The sequence below is a fragment of the Pollachius pollachius genome (genome assembly GCF_949987615.1).
Source record: "Pollachius pollachius genome assembly, chromosome: 4".
NCBI lineage: Eukaryota > Metazoa > Chordata > Actinopteri > Gadiformes > Gadidae > Pollachius > Pollachius pollachius.
Window position 1 is genome coordinate 5,139,708 of NC_136937.1, and position 9,950 is coordinate 5,149,657.

General features: G+C 53.7%; 1 protein-coding gene across 1 annotated transcript in view; it reads left to right on the forward strand.

Moving 5' to 3' along the window:
• The window catches only part of chst11 (carbohydrate (chondroitin 4) sulfotransferase 11), a 15,130-nt gene extending 9,936 nt beyond the window's left edge, over positions 1 to 5,194 (forward strand). The window contains exons 2-3 of the mRNA XM_079735746.1: positions 2,550 to 2,779; positions 4,349 to 5,194. Coding sequence (XP_079591872.1) covers positions 2,550 to 2,779; positions 4,349 to 4,973 — 855 coding nt within the window. The 3' untranslated portion in view covers positions 4,974 to 5,194. The remainder of the gene's footprint in view (positions 1 to 2,549; positions 2,780 to 4,348) is intronic.
• Positions 5,195 to 9,950: the final 4,756 nt, after the last annotated feature.

The following is a 9,950-nucleotide window of genomic DNA, read 5'->3' on the forward strand; positions in this document are numbered from 1 at the left end:
AGAGTGAGAGAGAGAGACAGAGTGAGAGAGATAGGGTTAGAGCGAGAGTGAGGTAGATAGGGATAGAGAGAGAGTGAGAGAGATACAGAGAAGGAGAGAGAGTGAGAGAGAGAAGGAGAGAGAGAGAGAGTGATAGAGAAGGAGCGATAGAGAGTGATAGAGAGGGAGAGAGGGAGAGACAGAGGGGGAGAAGTGTTCTGGAAGGAAGTGTAAAGTGGTTAAATGGACTGTGTAGCTGTGACTTCCATGACTTCACAGGATAAAGTGAATTAAGGTAGCAAAGATGATTATAGCTAACTGTCAAGAGTAACCCAGGGACACAAGGAACAATGCAGAGACAGGGATACAGATAGTCAGACAGACAGACAGACGGACAGGCAGACAGACAGAGAGAGAGAGAGACAGACAAACGGGCAGACAGAGAGACAGACAGGCAGGCAGACAGACAGGCAGAGAGACAGACAGACAGCCAGACATGTAAAGAGGCAGACAGACAGATAGGGAGACAGACAGGCAGACAAACAGACATACAGGCAGATAGATCGACAAGACAGACAGGCAGATGAAGGATGAAGGATGGACAGAAGGCTAGCCCCACCTCGAAATCAGACGTGCTAGTGATGTGAATGCATCTCCTCAATCCACCCTCCTCTGGTGGTCTGTTCCCCCCCCCCCCCCACCCCCTCACAGCCGGGCCCAAAGCCCTGTCCGTAAGAGATCAGTCATATCATGGTGGAGAGAGAGAAGAGAGCAACCCGCCACAAGCAAACATATGTCTCCCTTGGTTGTCAGGGCAACCCGACAACCTTGTGACCTGTGAAGAGAGTGAAACGACGTCCGTTAGCTTTGTGACCGCGGCTGAACCGGACGGAGAGCCTCTTCTTCCTTCCAAAAAAATCCTGAGGAGTCTTGAGACAAACCACATAAACAGAAACTAATAAAAAGCTCTTCTCTTCTTGGTTCACACGGTCGGGGAGCTTCCAGTAAATGTGTTTTAATAGCGAGGACGTTTGAGTCTCCATGACGCAGACCCAGAACTGGGATTCACTTCATGCGGCTCCTGCAAACTTTCCCTTCCTTAATCCTGGATTAGTCCTGAATGACGTCAGTGATGATGAAACACATTCTACCTTGTTAGAGTGCTCTCCCCAAGTACACCCACTCCTCCACCTCCCACCTCCACCACAGCCTCCTCCACCACTCTCAACACCTCCACCTCCAAACCATCACCGCCTACACCTTCTCGTCCACCTACACCACTCAAAACACCTCCACCTCCAACGCCAGCTCCACCTTTACCCACGCCTCCACCTCCCGCCACCATCACCACCTCCACCTCCGCATCGTCCTCCAACTCCATCTTCACCTCCGCCTCCACCACAACCTCCACCTCCACCTTCACATCCTCCTCCAACTCTGTCATATCTCCACCTCCATCTGCACCTCCACCTCCACATCCACCCCATATAACTACCCATCCTGCGACCGCTACAGCTGTCCATGGCTCCATCCTCTGTGGTGGGGAGCAGGTGTTCCGTCTGTATCGTCGTTCAGCTAACAGCTTCCGGTCAGCAACAGCTCCCATTACTCCTGTAAAACATCAGCATGAGTTCAAGATGGCATCACCGTCGTGATAATCAGTTGGCTTTTACTCGTCTCATTAATAATGGATCGGTATCACTGGGGTATCTTATGAACGCTGGTGCCTGTCTCTCTCTGTGTGTGTCTCTCTCTCTCTTTCTCTCTCTCTCTTTATCTCTCTCTTGCTCTGTCTCTCTCTCTCTCCACCCCCCCCCCTCAGAAAGAGGGAGTCAAACTGATAGCCACAGGCTTTGTAGCATGATGAAAACTTGAGATTAATAACTGCCACTCACACTCTCTAAAGCTGTCTCTATCGCTCTCTTTCTCTCTCTCTCTCTCTCTCTCTTTCTCTCTCTCTCCTTCTCTCATCTTCTCTTGATGTGACATCCTACATTTCATCTCACTTCTCCCATCTCTCCACATCTCTTTCTAATATTCTGTCCCTGAGGTGTGATGGATTCCCTACGCCTGCCTCTTGTTTCGCTATCTCATCCTCTCTCTTCCCCTCCCCTTCTCTCAATGTCTCCTTCTCTCTCCAACTTCTCGGTCTCCCGTATCCTCTCTGTCCTTCAAGACTCAAGGACCTTATCGGCATGGGGAACTTAGAGTGGAAAACAAAACAGAAATGCATTGAAAGCAGAATCAACAACGGCAATGTCACCAAACAATGGACGGTTTCCTTGGGTTCTCTCGCTCTCTCTCTCTCTCTCTCCCCCCCATCACTCTCTTTATCTTTCTCTCTCTCTCTCTCTCTCTCTCTCTCTCTCTCTCTCTCTCTCTCTCCCTCTCTCTTCAAATCCCTTTATTGGCATGGTACACGCACCGTTCACGTTGCCAAAACACGAGTGGGAAGAAGAGCGTTGATAAAGATCAGAATGCTGATCTCCTCAGGAGCGATGAGGGAGGTACGGCAGCTGTGTGACATTATCTCTCTCTCTCTCTCTCTCTCTCTCCCTCCCCCCTTGTAGTCTGAGTTCTCGGGCCTTGCGGTGCTGCACCAGAGCCGGCGGGACCAGGTGCTGGAGTCGTGCCGCGCCCACAGCGAGTCCAGCCGCAAGCGGAGGGTGCTAACGCCCGACGACCTGAAGCACCTGGTGGTGGATGAGGACCACCAGCTGCTCTACTGCTACGTGCCCAAGGTGGCCTGCACCAACTGGAAGCGCGTCATGATGGTGCTGACCGGCCGCGGGAAGTACAGGTGGGTTGGACACGCCCCCCCCCCCCCCCCCCCCCCCCACACACACACACACAGTCAGACAGAGCCCCTGTGGTTCAAGTCCTGGGACTTTGTCTTCCCGTTAGCTTCAGCGTGAGCATTGAACGCGCAAACACAGTTCACGGCGTAGGACTCTGCCCGTTAGTGCTAGCTTTAGCTTTAGCGTTAGCGTAACGTTAGCGTAGAGTTAGTGGTAGCGTTAGCGTGATGTTAGCGTAGCGTTAGTGGTAGCGATCGTATTAGCGTTAGCATTAGGTAGCGCTAGGAGTTGGAAGCTAGCTCACGAATTCATGCTAAGTGAAAAACAAACACTGTTTAACAAATACGTTAGCACGTTATAGATGCTTTAGTAGGGGAGAAGGTAGGGGTCAGGGGTCATCTGGCGCTAGGAGGCCTACAGGTAGACTGAGGAGATTGGGGATCGAACCCGGAACTTCAGCTGCAGTGAAACACACCCGACCACTGGACTAGCCTGTAACACAAAACAAAAAACAAGTAATTGCGACACATTTCTGGGGAGTCAACGACCGTGGTGCAGGGAGATTAGAGAGATTAATATTGACTCTTGCATCTTGTTGTCATATTATTCACTTTTTGCTTTTCTGCTTTGGCTCGAGTTCTGGATTGAGCTTGGGGGAGTAGACAGAGTGTAATATATTACAGACTAACTATGATTTTATGTAGGGCTTGTTTATGCGTGCGGTTGGGTGTGTGTGTGTGTGTGTGTGTGGTTGTGTGTGCGTGTGTATGTGTGTGTGTGTATCTGTGTGTATGTGTGTGTGTCGGTATGTGTATACATATGTGTGTGTGTGTGTGTGTGTGTGTGTGTGTGTGAGCGTGCGTTTATGTGTGTATGTCTGTGTGTGTGTGAGCGTGCTTGCGTGTACGCGTAGGTGTGTGTGAGCGTGTATCATGCCGTGTGAGTCTTCGTGCGTGTGTGTGTGCACGCGTGTGTGCGTTTGAGCGCGCGCTTGTGTGTGTGCGTGTGTATGGTACTCATCCCTGATAGTGTATATAATGAATCAACTCTTATTCTGCATCACATGGATGTTAGTGCTGCATACGCCCATATAAGGGAGCAGGAACCAAACAGCATGAGTCAGTCAGTACTGGGGGTCTGGGGTCGGTATGTAAAGGACGGCCCCAACTATGATGTCACCTTCCGTCCCTCACTCTAATAACCCTGAGCCGTGACCCTCGCTAAGGCCTGTCTGTCTCACCCCCCCCCCCCCCACACACACACACACCACCACATCCCTCTTTGCACTTGCATGTTGTGTTGCCTGGCACTCAATGTACAAACTTATTGTATGTGTGAACGCCCGGGCACTTAATGTACACACTGCTTGTATTGTCGCATGTCCTTGCACTAAAATGTAGCATTGTGCAGCATCTTATCCTAGCTATCTTTGTTGTGTACGGGGAATGGGTTAACCTAGCGATTGTTAGTGCTTGGCACTTGGTTCTATCAACATCCTCACTTGACCGACAGCGATATATTGTTGTTTCTCTTTCCCCTGAATGCAACGTTAATGTCTCCCTCCCCGGCAGCGACCCCATGGAGATCCCGTCCAACGAGGCCCACCTGTCGGCCAACCTGAAGACCCTGAACCAATACAGCATCGCCGACATCAACCACCGCCTCAAGCACTACCTCAAGTTCCTGTTCGTGCGCGAGCCCTTCGAGCGCCTCGTCTCGGCCTACCGCAACAAGTTCACCCTCAAGTACAACTCGTCCTTCCACAAGCGCTTCGGCACGCGCATCGTCCGCCGCTACCGCAAGAACGCCACCGCCGACGCCCTCCTCAACGGCGCCGACGTCCAGTTCCGGGAGTTCGCCGAGTACCTGGCGGACCCCCTGACGGCGCGAGACGGCCCCCTCAACGAACACTGGCAGACGGTGTACCAGCTGTGCCACCCGTGCCACATCCACTACGACCTGGTGGGAAAGTACGAGACCCTGGAGGAGGACGCGGGCTTCCTGCTGCGGCTGGCCGGCGTGGGCGACGCCGTGCGCTTCCCGGCGTACGCCAAGTCCACGCGCACCACCGACGCCATGGCCGCCGCCTTCTTCGGCAACATCAGCACGGCGCAGCAGGCGCACATCTACCGCCTCTACCGCCAGGACTTCCTGCTCTTCAACTACTCCCAGCCCGCCTACCTGCGGCTGGAGTAACCATGGCAACCATGGCGACCGCCGCGGAAGGGGGGAGGACCTCGCCGACGCACGCGAGGGAGGAAGGAAAAGAAGAAGAGGAGGATGACGATTGGGTGGTTTTTTTGGTGGGCGGGGGGGAAAGTAGGAAGGAAGTCGATCAAGCGTACAAACTTTAAACTATCTTTCGGCCACGCCCCTCTGTAGGGGGCGGAGCCATGCCGCACACGGAGGGACTTGCGTTTCGGGTTTCGTCTGGCTGTCTTGGGGTCCGCTGGCTGCTGTCCAATCAGCTCGGGGGGGGGGGGGGGTCTGTGGCTTCCCAGGGCGCTGATTGGTTTGGGGGGCGGGGGGGCGCTGAGGGGCAGAACAGCGTGCAATAAGGTGAACTCCAGCTGAAGCAGGTCTTCTGGATGTTCTGAACCGGGGGGGGGTGGGGGGGGGAACGACGACAAAGAGGGAGACATCCGGAGTGAGGATGAGAGTTCATGTTGCCAATGACCTGCTGACCCGACAGGTCAAAGAAGTTCTCTGAAAGGGACTGGGTCAAAGGTCAAACTAACTTAAGCCCCCCCCCCCCCCCCTAAAGTCCCCTCCCCCGAACAATTGGTTATAAAGTCGAGTATGACAGTCGACCCGCTGTCACCAGAACGGTCCACTGGGCAGCACCGCTCAGCAATAGGTTTTGTTATTACAACCATTGATTTTACTGGGGGGCCGGCCGGCTTTGAACTGATCTATGAACCTCCTCATGACCTCCGACCTCTGACCTCTGACCTTTGAGCCCCGAGGCAGAGAGGCAGCGAGGCCGACTGATTCAGAGGAACAGCCGAGTCACCGGCCCCCCAATCGTGATAATGTCTTCATGGGGGGGAGGGGAGGGGACTGGACTCGTTCTTGGACATACCACCCGGGCCGACCCACCACGACCCTCGAAGCGCCTCGCCGCAGGAAGTGGTCAGAGGTAGACCTCTGACGGGCAGCGCCGATGCTAGGCCCCTCCCAAACTAGGGGGACGTAGAGAGGGGGGAGGGAGGCAGCACCTTGCGTGGGTCGTGAAGGGGTGAGGCGGGACAGGAAGTCGTCACCCTGTCTTGGCGCCATGACGGTCTATCTCATTAAGTTAAGATTCCTTAGGTCTCATGCTGTGTCTTACGGACGTCGCTGCGAGCAGCGACTACCAAACAACACGTATTTAAATCCCGTCAAATAGAAAAAATAGGAATGTAAATTTCTTTGTTTTATTTTTTTTTTTAAGGTTGGTCACCATCACCGCAATATCGGTTCTGTTTACAGCGGCCATGTTTTCCCTTCCACGGCGGCGATTAGGACACAATCTCTCTCTATCTCTCTCTCTCTCTGTATCTCCCGTACCGCCGAAACCCCAAGGCTGTGTCTCTCTGTGGGGTCATGTAAGGACCCGGTATACTGTATCTCCTTCTCCCTGCTGAAGGAGCTCAGAGACAAGCCCAGAGATAGGCTGTGCTTTGTCGACACGCAGTCTTACATCCCGGAGTTCACCCCCTCCTTCCGTATCGCCGAGACACCACCCGCAATCGTGTCGCTCGACGCAATCTTTGAATGAAAAAATGCCTAAAGTGACTTATGATGGGGCCGGGGACGTCGCTCTCACACGCCAATGAGATCTGTTCTGTCTGCCTCGTGTCGCTGTCATGCTGCATGTGTCGTGTTGTGAACAGGTGGGCGAGGAGACGGAGAGAGAGAGGGACGGGAGAGAGAGAGAGACGGGAGAGAGAGACGGGAGAGAGAGAGACAGGAGAGAGAGAGACTGGAGAGAGACAGGAGAGAGAGAGACTGGAGAGAGAGAGAGACAGGAGAGAGAGAGACTGGAGAGAGACAGAGACGGGAGAGAGAGAGACGGGAGAGAGAGAGACGGGAGTGAGAGAGACGGGAGAGAGACAGAGACGGGAGAGAGAGAGACGGGAGAGAGAGAGACGGGAGTGAGAGAGAGACGGGAGAGAGAGAGAGAGACGGGAGAGAGAGAGAGACGGGAGAGAGAGGGAGACGGGAGAGAGAGAGAGACGGGAGAGAGAGAGAGACAGGAGAGAGAGAGACGGGAGAGAGACAGAGACGGGAGAGAGAGAGACGGGAGTGAGAGAGAGACGGGAGAGAGAGAGAGAGACGGGAGAGAGAGAGACGGGCGAATCCATCACAGTGTTAAGTCAGTGTGAGTGAAGTTAGACAAAGAAAGAGAAAAGAAAGTATAACAGTGAAGGTGAAAGTGGGCAGAGGTCCAGCAGTGAGATGCCTTTGTAATTGGGAGGGGGGGGGGGGGGAGACGGCTTCAAAGGGGGCCGGAGACTTAGTGGTGGTGGGCGTCAGGCCTCCCTGCTGTTCTGGCCGGCGAGGGCAGGGATAATGAAGGCTCCTCGTGTCCGGGGCCCTGTCCGACCCGCGACCCCGTGTTCTGAACCCCCCTGGGGGGGGGGGAGGGTCTTCGTTCAACCTGCTGTAGGAGCTGAAACACCCGGAGCCTGTGTGTGTTGTGTGTGTGTGTCTACCAGTGAGGGATTGTGAGTGTGCGTGTGTGGGTATATGTTTGTGTGTGCGTATGTGTGTTGTGTGTGCATGGATAGTTGTTATGAGGATTTTTGAGGCTTTATTAACATCTGGTTTTAATGAGGAGGGGCTGGTGGAGGAGATGTGGGTGGATGGCGAATAAAACAACAACAGCTGCACCGCCACCCAATTAAATAACCTCCTAACACACACACACGCTTACACACACACCCACACCCACACACACACACACACACACACACATACACACACACAAACACACTGCTACATTCCATTGAGCTGTCTAAGGGGAAACACACACACAAAAACATATATACAGACATGCTCACACACACACACACACACAAATGATTGGACATTGGGTTCATCACTACGCACTGGTAGTCACATGGGAGTCAGGAGCCCCCCCACAGATAGCACACCAAATGATCACACACATGCTGAAACACACACACACACACACGCACGCACGCACGCACACACACACACACATTAAACCTTTTGCTGATGTTGGTGACATGCTGTGCCCTACTCAGCAGTTAGGAACAGAGGTTTGTTTGTGTGTGTGTGCTTGTGTGCGTTGTGGGTGTGTGTGTGTCTACATGAGTGGGGTGTGGGTGTTCGTAGGTGTGTGTTTGTGTGTGTGTGTGTGTGTGTGTGTGTGTGTGTGTGTGTGTGTGTGTGTGTGTGGAAAACAACTAAAAGTAGAAATCAGACCGCAAGAAACCATCTGTTTTTTTTTTTTTTGCTTTCTATCTCCTCCCCCACCCTGGCCCCACCCCCCAACGTGGCTCCTCCCCCGCCTGCTAGCCCCTCCCCCAGCACGCAACAGATATTTAAACATTCGTTCGCGCACCGGTTTTCTTCTTGACGACGTCTATTATCAGACCGACTGGCTTTTTACTCTTAAAAAGAAACATAATCTCCAAAGAGCTCCTGCAGGGGGAAGAGGAGGATAGAGAAGGAATCTCTCATCATCTGAGAACGTTCTCTCCTTCTCCTCCAGCAGTACGAAGGCTGCGGGCGCCGAGTTTTCGGCTTGTATCTTTTATTTAATATTTATACGTCGATCCAAACATCTTCTCCGCGGCCCGGCGCTTCAGGCTCAGAAAACACTTTTGGTGCGCAAATCCGCGACGGCGCGAGCAAAGTGTTCGTATCGTTCGTAGGTCGGAAGCAAAACCCGCTTCACGCCGGGTTCTGATCTCGGCGGTGACGTCGTACGGGCGTCGACGCTCTCCGGCTTCAGCCCGGATGTCCGGGCCGCGACATCACTTCCTGTTCGGCACGGAGAGACGGACCCTTAGACGGGTTCGGCTGCCCCTACCCTCTGCCACCTGGGAAGGTGGAGACCCCTCTCCCTGTAGAGTCACCGTCTACTGATTTCCAACACTACTTTGGATCCATTTCAGTCTCATTACCAGGACCACACTCACACACACACAGACACGCACGCACACACACACACACACACACACACACACACACGTACTACAAAAAGGACCGCACGCTCACACCCCATGCAGAGTGCACCAGGAGGCGCAGTTCATAGTCCAGGCGTCCATCTGCTGTGTGGAGAATCTCCCTCCCTATCCCTCTCTCTCCCCCCTCCCCCCCCCCCTCCCCCCCTCCCCTCACACACCCAACACGCCCTCCGGCCGGGCTCTTCATGTGGGTTCCCCCACCCTTCCCGTCCCGCTACGCCCATCCCAACAGCTGGTGGTCAGCCCACACATCTCCGACCCTCTCCACGCCGGAGTCTGATGCGTCACCAGGCCGCCAGGTGTGTGAGTCTGTGCGCATGCGTGTGTGAGTGCGTGTGTGCATGCGTGTGTTTGTGTTTGTGTGCATGAATGTGTGTGCGCGTGTGCGTGCGTGTGAGTGTGCATGTGTGTGTTTGTGTGTGTGTGTGTGCGTGCGTGCGCGTGTGAGTGTGCATGTGTGTGTGTCTGTGTGTGTGTGTGTAAGCACACTTAAGGCTGTGGTGCCTTTGGACTCTGAGATTGTTGGGGATATTCTTTGTGGTGAAAACGTTTTTCCCGACGGGGCTGACTCCTCTGCGACCGATGTCATGTGACCAATGTCATGTGATCCACGTCCAACTTTGTACCGTTTGTGCGTATCAGAGTGCCTCAAGTGTATGTCCTTGCGTCGCCTAAACGTGGATATGTGTGCGTGTGTGTGCATTTTTACACAGGGTTGTATGTGTGCGTGTGTGTGAGAGTGTGTGTGGGTATGCATTGTGCATCAACATGTCGTAGGGTTCACTCTGTGCTGTAGTCACTCTGCCTTAGAGAGAGAGAGAGAGAGAGAGAGAGAGGGGGAGAGAGAGAGAAAGGGGCTTCTCCTATTTATTTATTTATTTGCTGAAGACTATGCCCATAAATTCCGTCACCATGGCAACAATCCTGAACCCGGAGATCTCCGGGTCTGAACCCTGACTCCCGGCGCTTCAAT